Source organism: Bufo bufo, chromosome 1 (genome assembly GCF_905171765.1).
Source record: "Bufo bufo chromosome 1, aBufBuf1.1, whole genome shotgun sequence".
Classification (NCBI taxonomy): domain Eukaryota; kingdom Metazoa; phylum Chordata; class Amphibia; order Anura; family Bufonidae; genus Bufo; species Bufo bufo.
This window is the reverse complement of record NC_053389.1, coordinates 162,423,344-162,441,461: the sequence shown is the minus strand read 5'-3', so window position 1 is coordinate 162,441,461 and position 18,118 is coordinate 162,423,344. Positions and strand designations below refer to the sequence as shown.

The 18,118-nt window shown below is 47.5% G+C and overlaps 1 protein-coding gene across 1 annotated transcript in view; it reads left to right on the top strand.

Moving 5' to 3' along the window:
• The window catches only part of SPA17 (sperm autoantigenic protein 17), a 75,679-nt gene extending 58,251 nt beyond the window's left edge, over nt 1–17,428 (top strand). Inside the window, exon 9 of the mRNA XM_040431216.1 lies at nt 17,241–17,428. Within this exon, the coding sequence (XP_040287150.1) occupies nt 17,241–17,288 (48 nt within the window). The 3' untranslated portion in view covers nt 17,289–17,428. The remainder of the gene's footprint in view (nt 1–17,240) is intronic.
• Nucleotides 17,429–18,118: the final 690 nt, after the last annotated feature.

Genomic DNA, 18,118 nt, shown 5'->3' with positions numbered 1-18,118 from the left:
TTTTTTTTCTTACAAAGTCTCATATTCCACTAACTTGTGTCAAAAAATTAAATCTCACATGAACTCACCATACCCCTCACGGAATCCAAATGCGTAAAAATTTTTAGACATTTATATTCCAGACTTCTTCTCACGCTTTAGGGCCCCTAGAATGCCAGGGCAGTATAAATACCCCACATGTGACCCCATTTCGAAAAGAAGACACCCCCAGGTATTCCGTGAGGGGCATATTGAGTCCATGAAAGATTGAAATTTTTGTCCCAAGTTAGCGGAAACTGAGACTTTGTGAGAAAAAATTAAATAAAATCAATTTCCGCTAACTTGTGCCAAAAAAAAAATATTTCTATGAATTTGCCATGCCCCTCATTGAATACCTTGGGGTGTCTTCTTTCCAAAATGGGGTCACATGTGGTGTATTTATACTACCCTGGCATTCTAGGGGCCCTAAAGCGTGAGAAGAAGTCTGGGATCCAAATGTCTAAAAATGCCCTCATAAAAGGAATGTGGGCCCCTTTGCGCATCTAGGCTGCAAAAAAAGTGTCACACATGTGGTATCGCCGTACTCAGGAGAAGTTGGGGAATGTGTTTTGGGGTGTCATTTTACATATACCAATGCTGGGTGAGAGAAATATCTTGGCAAAAGACAACTTTTCCCATTTTTTTATACAAAGTTGGCATTTGACCAAGATATTTATCTCACCCAGCATGGGTATATGTAAAATGACACCCCAAAGCACATTCCCCAACTTCTCCTGAATACGGAGATACCAGATGTGTGGCACTTTTTTGCAGCCTAGGTGGGCAAAGGGGCCCACATTCCAAAGAGCACCTTTCGGATTTCACTGGTCATTTTTTACAGAATTTGATTTCAAACTCCTTACCACACATTTGGGCCCCTAGAATGCCAGGGCAGTATAACTACCCCACAAGTGACCCCATTTGAAAAGAAGACACCCCAAGGTATTCCATGAGGGGCATGGCAAGTTCCTAGAATTTTTTATTTTTTGTCACAAGTTAGTGGAAAATGAAGATTTTTTTTTTTTTTTTATACAAAGTCTCATATTCCACTAACTTGTGACAAAAAATAAAAAACTTCCATGAACTCACTATGCCCATCAACGAATACCTTGGGGTTTCTTCTTTCCAAAATGGGGTCACTTGTGGGGTATTTAGACTGCCCTGGCATTCTAGGGGACCAAATGTGTGGTAAGGAGTTTGAAATCAAATTCTGTAAAAAATGACCAGTGAAATCCGAAAGGTGCTCTTTGGAATATGGGCCCCTTTGCCCACTTAGGCTGCAAAAAAGTGTCACACATCTGGTATCTCCGTATTCAGGAGAAGTTGGGCAATGTGTTTTGGGGTGTCATTTACATATACCCATGCTGGGTGAGAGAAATATCTTGGCAAAAGACAACTTTCCCATTTTTTTATACAAAGTTGGCATTTGACCAAGATATTTATCTCACCCAGCATGGGTATATGTAAAATGACACCCCAAAACACATTCCCCAACTTCTCCTGAATACGGAGATACCACATGTGTGACACTTTTTTGCAGCCTAGGTGGGCAAAGGGGCCCACATTCCAAAGAGCACCTTTCGGATTTCACTGGTCATTTTTTACAGAATTTGATTTCAAACTCCTTACCACACATTTGGGCCCCTAGAATGCCAGGGCAGTATAACTACCCCACAAGTGACCCCATTTTGGAAAGAATATTGGTATTCGCTGATGGGCATAGTGAGTTTCATCGAAGTTTTTATTTTTTGTCACAAAGTTAGTGGAATATGAGACTTTGTACGAAAAAAAAAAAATTAAAAAAAATCATCATTTTCCGCTAACTTGTGACAAAAAATAAAAAGTTCTATGAACTCACTATGCCATCAGCGAATACCTTAGGGTGTGTACTTTCCGAAATGGGGTCATTTGTGGGGTGTTTGTACTGTCTGGCCATTGTAGAACCTCAGGAAACATGACAGGTGCTCAGAAAGTCAGAGCTGCTTCAAAAAGCGGAAATTCACATTTTTGTACCATAGTTTGTAAACGCTATAACTTTTACCCAAACCATTTTTTTTTTTACCCAAACATTTTTTTTTTATCAAAGACATGTAGACAATAAATTTAGAGCAAATTTATATATGGATGTAGTTTTTTTTGCAAAATTTTACAACTGAAAGTGAAATATGTCATTTTTTTGCAAACAAATCGTTAAATTTCGATTAATAACAAAAAAAGTAAATGTCAGCAGCAATGAAATACCACCAAATGAAAGCTCTATTAGTGAGAAGAAAAGGAGGTAAAATTCATTTGGGTGGTAAGTTGCATGACCGAGCAATAAACGGTGAAAGTAGTGTAGGTCAGAAGTGTAAAAAGTGGCCTGGTCTTTCAGGGTGTTTAAGCCATGGATTGACAAGACCAGGCATGATAATGTTTTCACTGCCTTGTCATGTCAAAGAGCAGAGTGCTCAGCAGTTGCAGAGAGAGCAGAGCCTCTAGGTGTAATGACAACGCCCCCATTGCTCCTAGAGGCTAATTTGCATATATTAAAATATCATTAATGCGGGCACATATAACATGAGACCAACACAGATGTTCTTCATCTGCCAAGTGCACATGTAACAGGTCAGCCAGTTTCATAGGTACAAATCTGCTGACAGGTGGTAGGCAATTAAGAGTGCCGCATTTGTGTGAGGGGAGGCGGGGCGTTCACTATTTAAAACCTGGCCCTCCTCCCCCCACTTGTCGGTTCGAACGATTTCGAATCGGCTTGTGGGTTGGTGCCAGAGAAGGGCATGCGTCACTGGAGGATCGGGGGATCGGCTGCGTCCGAGCTCATCGCTACGGTGATTAGGTAGGCAGGGTGGCATGCACACCCGTCTCGCTATGTATAACATGTGGGGCTGCCGAGCATGCCGCCGGTCCCCCAGCTGCGCTGGGAGACTGCCCGCCACTCCCGATCGCTTCCGGCACCCCGAGACAGGCACCCCGATCCGCTCCAGGCCCTGCGCTAAGCACCCCCGCTCCCCACATGCAGCGTCCCCCAGGCAGGCACCCCTCACCTGTGGCTCAGCAGCGAACGGGTCACGACGTCCGCATCGCCATACCCTGAGCATCGGTCACGCCGGCCGTCGCTCCACGACGCAGCGTTATATATCACTCACTCACCCGTATCGGAACGTTCCGCCGTAGAGGAAAACGCCGTCCGCTCACACAGGGATCCATTCATTAGCTGCAATCAGTAAGCGGAGGGTCCAGCTGCAGGATCAGGGGACGGAAGCCGAAACCTATAGGCGAATAATACGCCGCGGCTTTCCCTGTACAAATAGTCAATAGCGGTGGGCACGGGATGCAATGTTCCACATGGCGGAGCGCAAATCCCTCGCAGCCGATCCTGATGCACGTTCTCCTGGTAATTACAATTAGCGAGGCTGTGAAGGTGGACATGCTTATGTGACTTTCAGTCATGTCTAGGAATCCGCTGCAGAATAAACTCGTCTTCTTTACTGCGCCAAAACTCAGGCAAGACGAGATAAGCAGATACTCAGACATGTGCACTGTATAACAAGTTATGATTTCAATGGTTAATTCTAACCTAGAAGGGAATCACTGGCTTGCTGCGCTCCAGCAGGTCCTGGCTTGAGAGAGGGCGGGGGATGGTCGACACCTACAGGCCCATACTGGTACTGCAGTCCAGGTGCAGGGCTCCTCTGCTCAGGCACAGTGGCTAGGTACTAAGGCAGGAGTAAAAAAAAAAAAATTTAAATAAAAATTTGGAATATGTTCAAGGTTCAAATATAAAGAGGGCTTCAAGGAGGGGGGCTGGCCACGTCACTTTGCGCACGCAGCCGGGCCGCCCGTAAGCCCATACGGTCAGTCAGGGGGTTGGTTCGGGTGCAGTCACAATAATCCGGTGGTTAGCTAGGGAGCGGTGGGCATGAGTGAAGTGTCGCCCAGCTGGCGTGCGCTCACTCACACGTCTGTTCTTGGTTGTTCAGGTCCACAGGTGGTGGGCTAACTTACGATACTGTGGGGTTCGTGGCTGTCATGGCCGCCAGGTGAGTCAGGGGTGGTGCATGCGGGGGCCAACCCCCTCTTTTCCTCCTGCATAGGCTTCGGGGGACGGGGATGGTGGACTATTATGTCCAGGCCTCTGGCGCATCTCTTACAGGGTGGCGCCTACAGTCGTGGCCTTTGGGGGGGGGGGAAAGAAAAAAAAAAAAAAAAAAAGAAAAAATAATAATAATGGTATAGATAGGAATGTTGCTTTGCCAGGTCTGTCACGACTACAGACTCCTTATAAAGCCCTGCCACGACTGCAGGCATCAGTCCTGTCACGACTACAGACCCGCTCTAAAGCCCTGCCACGACTGCAGGCAACAGTCTGTCAACGACTACAGAACCCGTTATAAAGTCCTGCCACGACTGCAGGCATCAGTCCTGTCACGACTACAGACCCGTTATAAAGCCCTGCCAACGACTGCAGGGCATCAGTCTGTCACGACTACAGACCCGTTATAAAGCCCTGCCACGACTGCAGGCATCAGTCTGTCACGACTACAGACTCGTTATAAAGTCCTGCCACGACTGCAGGCATCAGTCTGTCACGACTACAAGACCCGCTCTAAAGCCCTGCCACGACTGCAGGCACAAATCCGTTACGACTACAGACTCATTATTAAGACCGCCACGACTGCAGGGCATTAGTCTCATGTCAACTGACTCATGAGGTAATACTACCACGTCTACAGGCGATGGTCCGTTACGCTACTCTCGATGTAGGGTCCCCTTCAGACGACATACAGGGGCTAGTCGTCACATCCACAGACTCGGTCGCACTCCCGTTAACTACAGGCAATGGGGTGGGCATCTACGGGTAGTTGCGTCACGACTACGCAAGTGGTCAAGCACGGCCTGGGAGGTCAGCCTTCACGGTCACAGGTAGGTCCAGTTAGGCTTCAGTCTCCCAGCGGGTTCCAGCACAATAACCAGCCCCTAGGTGAGGGGGGGGGCACTCCCGCACCGGCGCACAATGCAGGGAGCTGTGCGCTCCTTACGCGGCACACGGTTTAAACCAGCGGGGGCCGGGGCCCACGGTAAAGGAGGGGCTCCCTCTGATCCGGTGCACATTGCCAGGGAGTGGCGCTGCTCCCCACGCGGTAACGAGTGTCCAGCCGGCGGTGGGTCGGCCCTAGCTGAGGAGGGGGGGCACCCCCGCACTGGTGCATTCTGCCAGGGAGCAGCGTGAGCTCCCCACGCGGCTGGGGGTAAGGCTCCTCATCTTCAATAAAGGTCTGGCAACGGGCCGCCGTGCCGTTAGGTAGGCAGGGATCAGGGGAAGGAGTACTAGCTCGTCAGGGGGATGCAGATCATAGGCGGTGGCTGGCTTCCTGCTGCCGGCCGTACATTAGGTTCCAAGGGGGTTATTTAGGCACAGGATGTTAGTTAGTCCGTGCAGGTGATCTGCGTTATACCATGCTCTTCATGCTCGTACTCAGAGCTGTGCCCATACGGGAGCTGCTTAAGTGGTTGATAGTGAAAAAAAAAAAAAAAAAAAAAAAAAAAAAATTACATTTTTGAGTCTCTCACGCATGGCTTCTCCGTTTTAGGTTTACACATACGGATCCGCCATTAGAGTCTCCTCACGCATGGCTTCTCCGTTTTAGGTTTACACTTATGACTCCGCCATCTGAGTCTCTCACGCATGGCTTCTCCGTGTTAGTTTTTACACATACGGATCCGCCAATTAGAGTCTCTCACGCATGGCTTCTCCGTTTTAGGGTTTACACTTAGGACTCCGCCATTAGAGTCTCTCACGCATGGCTTCTCCGTTTTAGGTTTACACTTATGACTCCGCCATTAGAGTCTCCCTCGCATGGCTTCTCCGTTTTAGGTTACACATATGACTCCGCCATTAGAGTCTCTCACGCTTGGCTTCTCCGTGTTAGTTTTACACATACGGATCCGCCATTAGAGTCTCTCACGCATGGCTTCTCCGTTTTAGGGTTACACTTATGACTCCGCCATTAGAGTCTCTCACGCCTGGCTTCTCAGTTTTAGGTTACACATATGACTCCGCCATTAGAGTCTCTCACGCATGGCTTCTCCATGTGAGTTTTACACATACGACTCCGCCATTAGTCTCTCACGCCTGGCTTCTCCGTTTTAGGTTGCACATATGACCTCCGCCATTAGAATCTCTCACGCCTGGCTTCTCCGTTTTAGGTTTACACATATGACTCCGCCATTAGAGTCTCTCAACGCATGGCTTCTCCGTTTAGGTTCACACATATGACTCCGCCATCTGAGTCTCACGCATGGCTTCTTCCGTTTTAGGTTTCCACATATGACTCCGCCATTAGAGTCTCTCACGCATGGCTTCTTCTCCGTTTTAGGTTACACATATGACTCCGCCATTAGAGTCTCTCGACGCATGGCTTCTCAATGTGAGTTTTACACATACGAGCCGTCTTTAGTCTCTCACCGCCTGGCTTTCTCCGTTTTAGGTTGGCACATGTGACTCCGTCATTAGAATCTCTCACGCATGGCTGCTACCGTTTTTAGGTTCACATATGACTTCCGCCATTAGAGTCTCTCACGCATGGCTTCTCAATGTGAGTTTTTACAACATACGAGTCCGTCATTAGTCTCTTCACAGCCTGGCTTCTCCGTTTTAGGTTTCCACATATGACACCGCCATTAGAGTCTCTCACGCAATGGCTTCTCCGTTTTAGGTTACACAGATGACTCCGCCATTAGAGTCTCTCACGCATGGCTTCTCAATGTGAGTTTTACACATACGAGTCCGCCATAGTCTCATCTCCGCCTGGCTTCTTTCCGTTTTAGGTTGGCACATGTGACTCCGTCATTAGAATCTCTCACGCATGGCTGCTCTGTTTTAGGTTTACACATATGACTCCGCCATTAGAGTCTCTCAGCATGGCTTCTTCCGCTTTAGGTTTACACACAGGACTCCGCCATTAGAGTCTCTCACGCATGGAGATTAAAAAAAAAGGAAAAAAATGATGATTACACTTACCGGAGAATCGGATTTTCCTGACCCCACGACAGCACCTTAGAGAGATGGCTCCGCCCCAGGACAGGAAACCTGCAAGCATAAAAAGGTGGAGCCGCTCTCCCACCTCAGTGAGTTTCCAGAGGCATGAGAGGGACTCCCCTTACGTTAGTTCAGTTTAACATTCTTCTTTTTTTTTTTTTTTTTTTTGCAACACCCGTGAACACACAGACTTACACCAACAGGGAGGGAATAAAGAAGGTGCTGTCGTGGGGGTCAGGAAAATCCGATTACCGGTAAGTGTAATCATCTTTTTCCCTCCCCCACGACAGCTACCTTAGAGAGAGATTTCAGAGATCAGCCTCAGGGTGGGAAACAGTACTCAAGACTTTTGTACCAAAGAGAAGGTCAGAAATAGAGTCCTAGTTGAAGCCTATAGTGTTTTATAGAAAGTGGACGGAGAAGACCAGGTGGCAGCCCGACAGATCTGTTCAATGGATACGCTGGCCCTCTCAGCCCAAGAAGTGGACACCGCCCTCGTGGAGTGAGCCCTCACAGAAATAGGGGGAGACACACCGGATACTGAATACGCCAAGGATATAGCTTTCTCTATCCAGCGGGCAATAGATGCCTTAGAGGCAGGTATTACCTTTCTAGCCCCGCCGAACAGAACAAATAAGGCAGAAGACTTCCTCCAGTCCTTAGTCACCTCCAGGTACTGCAAAATACACCTCCTGACATCGAGGGATGCAACTCCCTTCTCTCTGTCATCTTTTGGTTCTGAAAAGAAAGCTGGAAGAGCTACCTCCTGAGCCCTATTAGTCCTAGAAGGAACCTTCGGCATAAAGGCGGGGATCTGGTCTGAGAACTACCCTGTCTTCTCTGATGGACATGAAAGGGGGTTAATGGAGAGGGCCTGAATCTCCCCAACCCTTCTGGCTGACGTTAAGGCTACCAGCAAAACTAGTTTAAGGGAAAGCACTTTAATTGAGCAAGAGACTAGAGGTTCAAAGGGATGTTTAGTTAGGGCATTTAAACACCAAGTTAAGGTCCCAAGGAGGAAATCTAGGGCCTGCTACTGGCGTAATCCTATCTACTGCCTTAAAAAAACCTAACAATCCAAGGGTCCATGGCTAAACTCCTTCTCCCTAAGACCGATAAAGCTGACACCTGCACTTTTAATGTACTTTTTGCCAACCCTAGGGACAATCCCCTCTGTAGAAAATCCAACACCTGAACCACTGAAAATTCTAATGGCCAGGAAACACTTTCTGTGCCTATAAAGGATAGGACTTCCTCCATACCCGTGCATAAATAATATTCGTCACCTCCTTTCTACTTTTCATCAGAGTGGAAATGACCTCCTTAGAGAATCCCTGACTGGCTAAAAATGACCTCTCAAATTCCACGCCGAAAGATGCAGAGACTCTACCTCCGGGTGGAATACTGGACCCTGTGACAATAGGTCCGGAATTCCCGGCAGGATCCATGGATCCGAAACCGACATGGCCCTCAACAGGGAAAACCACGCCCTTTTCGGCCAGAAGGGAGCTATCAGAATCACTCTCGCCCTTTCGTATCTGATCTTCCTTATCACTAACGGAAATCATTTGTAGCGGGGAAAGGCATAACCTAGCGGGAAGTCCCATCTCTGGAGGAAGGCGTCCACCACCAGATGGGCCACTCTTTTGGACTGAGGGAGAAGAAGCTCCGGCACCTTTCTGTTCTCCCTTGTGGCAAACATGTCTACCGAAGGCAGACCCCATAAATCTACTATCTGGGAGAATATCTTTGGACTTAGTGACCACTCCCCCTGACGTAGCCTGTGGCGACTCAGGAAGTCTGCCTGAAATTTCTCGACCCCTCGAATATGAATGGCCGAGAGATGAAGCACTTTCTCCTCTATTCCTCCTCGAAAATCCATCTTGTCTCCTTCTGTAAGGAATCTGACCATGGTTCCTCCCTGACGATTGAGATATGAGACCACTGTCCGATTGTCGGACTTCACCCTCACATGTCTGTTCTGTATCATAGGAAGAACTGCCCTCAAGGCCAACAAAACAGCTCTCAGCTCCTTTCGATTTGACGAGAAACAGCTTCTGACCCTGGGACCACTCACTCCCTGAAAGATCTGATCCTCCACGTGAGCCCCCCATCCCCAGGGGCTGGCGTCCGTAGTCACAACTAACCGGTTCCGGAAAGGACCAGGGAAGTCCCTGAGTCAGTTTCTCTTCTTCTTTCCACCAATTTAGGGATGAAAGAGTTACGTCGGACAAACTTATAACTGACTCCAGAGACGTCCCTGCTCGCCTTGCGGCAGCCAAAATCTCTCCCTGTAACTGGCGAGAGTGTCGCAGCGCCCACTGGAACTGCCTGGCATACAGGATGTTAAGACTCCTAACAGGGACATAGCTTTCCTTATAGACAGGGTTCCTCCTGACTGAACCCGCCGAACTACTCCCTGAATCCTGGCTTACCTTCTCCTCTGTGAGGAAAGTTTTCACCAGCCTGGAATTAAAACCAGACCCAAGAAAACCTGGCTTGATGATGGCTCCATCCTGACTTCTGGGTATTCAAAAGCCACCCCAGGACAGAAGTACCTCCATCACCCGATTCAGAGCCCAGACACACTCCGCTTGAGTTTGGGCCACCACCAGAAAGTCGTCCAAGTAAGGCAGAATGTGATGTTCTCCTTCCTGATGAAGGAGGCCATCTCCGCCACTACCTTCGTAAAGATTCGAGGTGCCATGGAAAGGCCAAAGGGGAGTGCCTGAACTGGGTAATGAAGAAGCCAGTCTCGGTTCTTACAGCCACCCGGAGGAATCTCTGGTGATCCGGATGAATCGGAATAAGAATGGTACGCATCTTTTAAATCCAGAACCGCCATATGACAACCCGGAGATAAAAGAAATATTGCTGACCTGATGGTTTCCATCTTGAATTTCCTGCTTTAGGAATTTGTTCAGGTATTTGAGGTTTATTATAGTCCGGTATGACCCATCTGGTTTCTTCACTAGAAACAGGGTGGAATAAAAACCTCTCCCTATCTCTGACTCTGGGACAGGAAGTAACACTTTTTTGTTTATTAGTTTTTTTATTTCTTGCAGCATAATGATAGAAAACTTTGAAATCACAAATTTTTCCGCGGGGTATCTCAAAAATTCTAACCTTAGACCTTCCCGCAGAAGACCTATCAACCATCTGCCCGCCATCTTTTCCCAAGCAGGAAGAAAGAATCTTAATCTTCCTCCTACTGGGATCATGGCGTCATTGCTTTCCTTGTTTTCCCCCACGAGCTGCGGCTGATCTAAACAAAAAGCCCTTACTTCCTGATCTAGGCCTTGCTCCCTGCTCTCTGTCCCCCGTCTGCTTTTTATTCTGGAAATCCACTCGGGTTCCGAAAGGGCCGTCTATATTGCTTAAATTGAGTGAAAGATTCTTGGGGAAACTTTTTCTTTCTATCTGCCGCTTTTTCGAGTAAGGAGTCAAGTTCAGACCCAAAAAGGAACTGGCCATCACAGGGAATGCTACACAATCTCAGCTTGGACGGCATATCCCCCCCTTTCCAATTCTTAAGCCACAAAGCACGTCGCGCGGAATTGGAAAGGGATGCGGCTCCCGCTTCCAGCCTCACCGAGTCCACTGCGGCATCTGCAATAAAGTCCGCGGCCTTCTGGAAAGTGGGCATAGATGCCAACAATTGCTCTCTAGGGCATTTATCCCTAATCTGCCCCTGTAGCCTATCCAACCACAGTGACATAGATCTCGCAACCACTGTGGCGGCTATACTAGGCCTGAAAGCCGCCGCAGAAGATTCCCATGAATTCTTAAGGGCAGAATCTATTCTTTTATCTAAGGGATCCCTCAAGAAACCCATGTCCTCAAAGGGCAGAGAGGATTTTTTAGAAATCTTGGAAATGGCTACATCCAGCTTCGGGGCCCTGTCCCAAGATGTAGATGCCTCTTCCTCAAAGGGGTACTTCCGCTTAAAGGTTTTAGAAATAAACGGTTTTTTATCCGGTTTTTTCCATTCTTTTTCTATCACAGCTGAGACCGATTTATGGACAGGGAAACACCTACGCTTCTTTTCCCTAAGTCCCCCAAACACAACATCCTCTACAGATCTATTTTCTCTGGTATCTTCCAATTCCAGGGTAGATCGGATAACCTTTAACAATTTGTCCGTATCTTCTGCCGGAAAAAGGAACTTTCCTTCTTTGGTGTCATCCTCCGAAGAGAAGGAATCATTAGAGTCCTCATCCCCGGAGAGAGAGCCACTATCTTCCGATTCCACGTCGGACTCCTGTCTCACTTCTCTTCTTCTCTTCCTACCGGCTTTCAAGGAATTTTTGACTTCGGACATAATAGACTTAATGTCTCTTAGAAGACTCGGAGTCTCCTCGGCCACTGTCTTCTCAATGCACTGCTGACAGAGCTTCTTAGCATAAGTAGAAGACAGCGAGCACTTGCAGATAGGGCATTCCTTGTTCTTTTTCTTTGTCGCCACCTTCTTAGGCACCGTCTAAGAAAAATGGAATATACCCAATCTAAGTAACAGCCTAGACCCTGAAAGGAGCGAGAATAGGACTCACAATACCGGCGGCAAGATTTCAATATCTGCACATTCAGATCTCCCTTCTTCATCCATAATGAAAGGTAACCTGCAAAAATATTGCCCAGGTTATCTACTGCCACCAAGAATTCCTCTCACCTGAGAGATACATAGTTACTGCAAACCTCTCCACGCCAAGATAGCCCAGGAACTTGGTCCACTTCAGGCACACCGAAAACAGACAACGGCGTCCAATAACTCCAGCACCCTCATACCTGTATGTAGTTGGTTTTAAAACTGCCGGGCAGCCGAACTTCCGGTCACCTGACCGGAAGCGCACGGCCGTGGAACGCATGGCACTTCCTGTCCAGACGCCACCCACCAGCGTCTACATCCGGTGGCGTCCTGGCTGGTTTGCAGCAATACTGGGGCCTTCTGGCCACCCTAGATCCGTTGGTGCGGTCCTCCTCGTCTGAGGGACCAGCACCTTCTGCCCTTGTGACCCGGGATCTTCTCACCGGTATCCTGCCCCCGACGCCTGTGGGGATGATCGGACAGGTAAACAAGCCGCCTCCAACCCTCCGGCATCTACCGGGACTTCCAGGTCAGGACGACAACTGCAGGCTCCCGTACCAGGACAGGAAACCTCACTGAGGTGGGAGAGCGGCTCCACCTTTTTATGCTGCAGGTTTCCTGTCCTGGGGCGGAGCCATCTCTCTAAGGTGCTGTCGTGGGGGAGGGGAAAAAAAAAGGGGGTCTATCACTCACCTATTGGGCTTTGTCAGGGTTTTTGCCACTCTCAATTAAACCTGTCCTATAGCATTGTTAACTATACATGGCAGGTATTCAGCACCATTGGTACAGGCTACATCCGGACCTACCGTCACTCTTCTCCGCCCACCCGATCAAAGCGGCGTTGAAGGGTTTGCGCAAGATGTCTGTTGTGAAACGACATGGGCGTCAGCCATTTACCGGTAGCTTGTTCAGGCCGTGACAGGCAAACTGCAGGGGCAAACCGTTCGGGCCACAGGTTAGCGCTCTGGTAGAAACAGCCTTGTACCTGGCCTTCCATGGATTCCTCAGGTCAGGCGAGCTCATGGGCACCAATACGCTGGCTGGGTGCCTGCGGAAAGGTCAGCTCATCCGGCGCGGGTCCATCTATGTCCTCACCTTGGCCTCGTCCAAGACGTCACGGCCGGGGCAACCAGTGGCGGTCAGATACTTTCCCACGGACAGCAGATGGTGTCCGGTGCAGGCCTTGGAGGCTTGGCTGCGTAGTATTTAGTCCAAGCGGCATGTTCTCCCGTACTCGAACTAGGCAATGCCCGGCTAACCACCGCGGCCTTTCTTACGTACATTCAGGTTAGTTGACAGGTTCAGGGGTCTGTCCTCGCTGGATCACAGGACATTCCTTCCGCATGGGCGCGGCAGCAATGGCGTCCATGCATTAGGTGCCAGTACATGTCATCAAACGGTTGGGTCGTCGCAGTTCCGCGTGTTCCATGCGTAATATCCCGGATCCTTATACGAAATATCATTGGCTTTCGAGTTTTGGTCTGTAGTTTCTGTTATCAAGTTTTCTAACTCCTATGCATGGTTCTTTTGGCCCCTTTAGGCTACCCTTCGATAAGCAGTTCCGGCATAACTCTGCTGCTTCTAGGTTGGGGGGGTGGAGTATAGGCTTAGGTAGGGTACCCTCTCAGCATGAGCCGATCCGAGCACAAGTGGTAGGCAATTAAGAGTGCCGCATTTGTGTGAGGGGAGGCGGGGCGTTCACTATTTAAACCTGGCCCTCCTCCCCCCACTTGTCGGTTCGAACGATTTCAACCCACCCAGGAGCCCTCCCTTCTTTCAGGTCTCATCATTGGGGTAGCCCCCTTTAGGCTACCCTTCGATAAGCAGTTCCGGCATAACTCTGCTGCTTCTAGGTTGGGGGGGTGGAGTATAGGCTTAGGTAGGGTACCCTCTCAGCATGAGCCGATCCGAGCACAAATGCTATTTAACCCCTTAGTGACCGCCCATACGCTTTTTTACAGCGGTCACTAAGGGGCCTTAGGCTGTGCCGCCGCTTTTTTAAGGCGGCCCAGTCTAAGCGCTGCCGCGACCCTGCTCTGACAGCCCGGACCGGCAGGAGTGCCGATCCGGGCTGTTTAACACTTTACATGCCGCAGACAATGGCACCCACTGCATGTAAAGTGCTGACAGAGGGACCGGACTCTCTGGCGCACCCTGCTGGTCAATGTTAGAATAGCATTTCCATTAAAATGCAATGCACTATAGGGATAGTGTATTGCATTTTGAAAGCAATCAAAATACAGTCTGTTATAGTTCCCCTTGTGGGACTATTAAGTGGTAAAAAAAAAGAAAAAAAACTTTTAAAAAATTCCATGAAAAAATGACACTTTTTTTCGATTGAAAATACGCTTTTCAATGAAAAAAATAGCAAAAAAAAAATCTCCCCCATATGTTTGGTATTGTCGTGTCCGTAACGACCCGGACTACATAAATATCACATAAATTATCCCCTACATTGAACGCCGTGAAAAAAAAAAAGAAAAAATTGCTAATTTATTCTTAGTTGCCACTGAAAAATGTAATAACAAGCTATCAAAAAGCGCCATTTACTGCAAAATGATACCAATGAAAAATACAAGTCGTCCCGTAAAAATCAAGCCCTCACAAAACTCCATAGAATGAAAAATAAAAAAGTTATGGGTCTTGGGGTTTTATTGCAAAAAAGTTGTAAAACGTAAAAAAAACTAGATGTATTTGGCATCACTGTAATCGTACTGACATAGACAATAAAGATATTATATTATTTATACCGAAAAATTAACGCTGTAAAATTTATAACGTAAAAACGCAGTGACAGTATTGCTGTTTTTCCCATCTTCCTCCTAGAAAGAGTTAGAAGAGTTAGGGTGGAATGCGTGAGGTGAACGCATTGCACCCGCACTGAATCCGGACCCATTCACTTCAATGGGGCTGTTCAGATGAGCGTTGATTTTCACACATCACTTGTGCGTTGCGTGAAAATCGCAGCATGTTCTATATTCTGCATTTTTCACGCAAGGCAGGCCCCATAGAAATGAATGGGGATGCGTGAAAATCGCAAGCATCCGCAAGCAAGTTTCACGCATGGTTGCTAGGAGATGATAGGGATGAGCAACCCCATTAAAGTCAATTTAATGTATTATTTTCCCTTATTACATGGTTATAAGGGAAAATAATAGCATTCTTAATGCAGAATGCTTACTAAAATGTGGCTTCAGGGGTTTAAAATAAAATAAAAATTAACTCACCTCATCTGCTTGTTCGCGCAGCCGACATGTCTTCTTTCTTCTTCTTTCAGAACCTGCCAAAGGACCTTTGATGACGCAATCGCGCTCACCAAGTGGTGAGCGCGGTGACGTCAGCGCAGGTCCTACTGAATGAAGATGGAAGATTACGTCATCAAAGGTCCTTTGGCAGGTCCTGAAAAAAGAAGATGCCGGCTGCGCAAACAAGTGGATGAGGTGAGTTAATTTTTTAGCTTTTTTAACCCCTCATGCCACATTTTAGTAAGCATTCTGTATTAAGAATGCTATTATTTCCCCTTATAACCATGTTATACAGAACACCTAACCCAAACCCGAACTTCAGTGAAGAAGTCCAGGTTCGGGTCTGGGTACCACAATCAGTTTTTTCTCACGCGCGTGCAAAACGCATTGCACTCGCGCAGAAAAAACTGAGCAATGCAATCGCAGTCAAAACTGACTGAAATTGCGTACGCACTCGCACAATTTTCCCTTATCGCAGACGCAACACATTCGGACCTAATCCGGACATGCTCGTCTGCAAGGGGCCTTAATAAAAGTTAATCAGAAAGTTATGTGTACCCCAAAATGGCGCCATTAAAAACTACAACTTGTCCCGCAAAAAATAAGCCATCATAAAGCTATATAGACGGAAAAATAACAAAGTTATAGCTCTTGGAACGCGACGATGAAAAAAGGAAGAGTAAGGCCCAAAACAGGCTGGTCAGTGGTCAATAAGGGGTTAAGTGTCCCAAACTATAGAACATCACAGTTCCAGCATCCCAGATGTCTCCTCTCCTAAACCAGCAGTGTCTACACAACCCCCAAGATTAATATAGTTATTTTTGGGAGGGGGTGGGGGGGGGGGGGGGTGCATCATATAATAATTTCTGGTATAATGCAGGTAATAGAAGAATAAAAGTATAGGAATATTCCAATCTGGAATTTATTGTTCCTGCTAAGAACAAGATTATCAAACATTCTGGATTATTGGACACTAGTTTCTAGTGCTCTTGTGATCAGACATTTTCCATGTTATAAGCCGATCAGGTTCTGACTCCGGTTCTTTTACCATAATTTACTAAATCTCACTGGTGACGCGCTTTGCCCAGCAGTGGTTGTGTTATATGGTTGTGTTGGACTGTGAGAATAGAAGACTGTATGGTGGTGGTAACTTTTAGCTGTAAGACTTGAGGGCGAGTCCCCTGTCGCCCCCCATATTAAAGCTGTATGAGCAGATATTACTCTGAAGTAAAGGCTTCAGCTCGTTAAGCTGCATGAAATGCGTCACGCTGGGCAGGAGTTATTTAAAATCTCAGTGTGAAACAAAGGATGAGGGGTCTTTGATCTATATTACATAACTCTATTCTATCTCACTTTAGCAATTAAGCTCTACGATGTGTTTTAGGGTCTTTCACTCATTTTATGATTCTTCTTATTCTATTTTATTTCATAATCTTTTATCCATCTTATGTCATGACTACCTCTCTTGTGAAGTATGAAATCCAGCCTACTTGTGCACCCCAAAACCCATGCCTGAGCCCACGTATCTACTCTACCAACTCCACTTGAGCAGCCTAGGCTTGCAGAAACTCTCTTCTCCCTGATGCTCTATGGGGCAGTGTAATAGTGAGGCCCCTTTCACACGAGCGAGTTTTCCGCGTGGGTGCACTGCGTGACGTGAACGCATAGCACCCGCACTGAATCCTGACCCATTCATTTCAATGGGTCAGTGTAGATGAGCGTTTTTTTTTTCACGCATCAGTTCTGCGTTGCCGTGAAAAACGCAGCATGTTCTATATTCTGCGTTTTTCACGCAGCCCTGGCCCCATAGAAGTGAATGGGGCTTCAGTGAAAAAAGCATTGCTATCCGCAAGCAAGTGCGGAATGCGATGCGTTTTTCACTGATGGTTGCTAAGAGATGTTGTTTGTAAACCTTCAGTTTTTTATCACGAGCGTGAAAAACGCATCAAAGCGCATTGCACCCGCGCGGGAAAAAAACGGAGCAGCACTGAACGCAATCGCAGACAAAACTGATGAACTTGCTTGCAAAATGGTGCGAGTTTCCTGAAAGCATCCGGAGCCCGCTCATGTGAAAGAGCCTATGTTTTGTGAATTTTCCATCCTCAATTCCCCCAACACCTGACCATCATGTCATTCATACTGCACGATGTGGGTAAGAACCAGGAAGAAGATAGGGGCCAAATATGGGGAGAGGGCAGGAGCAGAGCTGTAGAGGATGCTATCATTGAATTCATCATGTGACGGCCTCTGAGACTGACCATCCCATGCCGTATATACTCTCTTGAACATGCCGAGCGGGCACATTTGTTGCCCTTATGACTATGGACTGAAACACTTTGATTATTTTCCTTTCCAGAAGGAAGCTTTCAGAAGGAGCCAGACGAAGCTGTCGATATTGACTTGAATGACCCCGATGCCAATGCAGCCGCCGCTAAAATCCAGGCCGGTTTCCGTGGTCACATGACAAGGAAGAAAATGAAAAGTGGCGATAAAGATGTAAAGCACAAAGAGGGTAAAGAAGGCAGCAGTGCGCAGGGAGAGCATGACGGGGATTAGACCAGGATTGTATGAGGTCAGTATCTGCAGGATCTATGCACTGGAGGTATCATTTATAATAATCTTTATTTATATAGCTTCACTATATTCCGCAGCTCGGCAGCCGTGTCTGATTCTAGAGCCCAAACGTTTTAGGTAATCATGAGTGTTCACCACTTAAAGGGGTTGTTCACCTTCAGAAGGGCTTTCTGCCAGACCTCCTATGTAGCCGGACCTGTGGAGGAAAGCATATTCACTGCTCTCCGCTGCTGGGTTCCAAGTCCTTTGTTCCCCTATTGCCACCTCATTCTGCTCTTCGCATGTCAATGTCTTGTTTGACACAGATCTCGTGGCCACTGCAGCCAATGACTGGCCACAGTGGTGATGTATCCCCTGTGTATCAAGTGACCCAGAGATGTGACACATAGGGGGAACTTCACCACTGCGTTCATTCATTAGCTGCAGCAGCCATGAGACCCCTATCAAACAGGATGTGAAGACCAGAGAGACTTCAGCGGTGGGGAAACAAAGGGCCCAGAACCCAGCTGTGGGGGACTGTCACGGGCTACATTGCAACTTATGGTCCCAGTAAAATTACCACAACCTGTTTCTGTATATGGAAAAAGTCGTGCAATATTTTAAAATATTCGGACATGGTCGGATTTCTTGTGATCAATGCAAATCGCCTGTGACCTTATA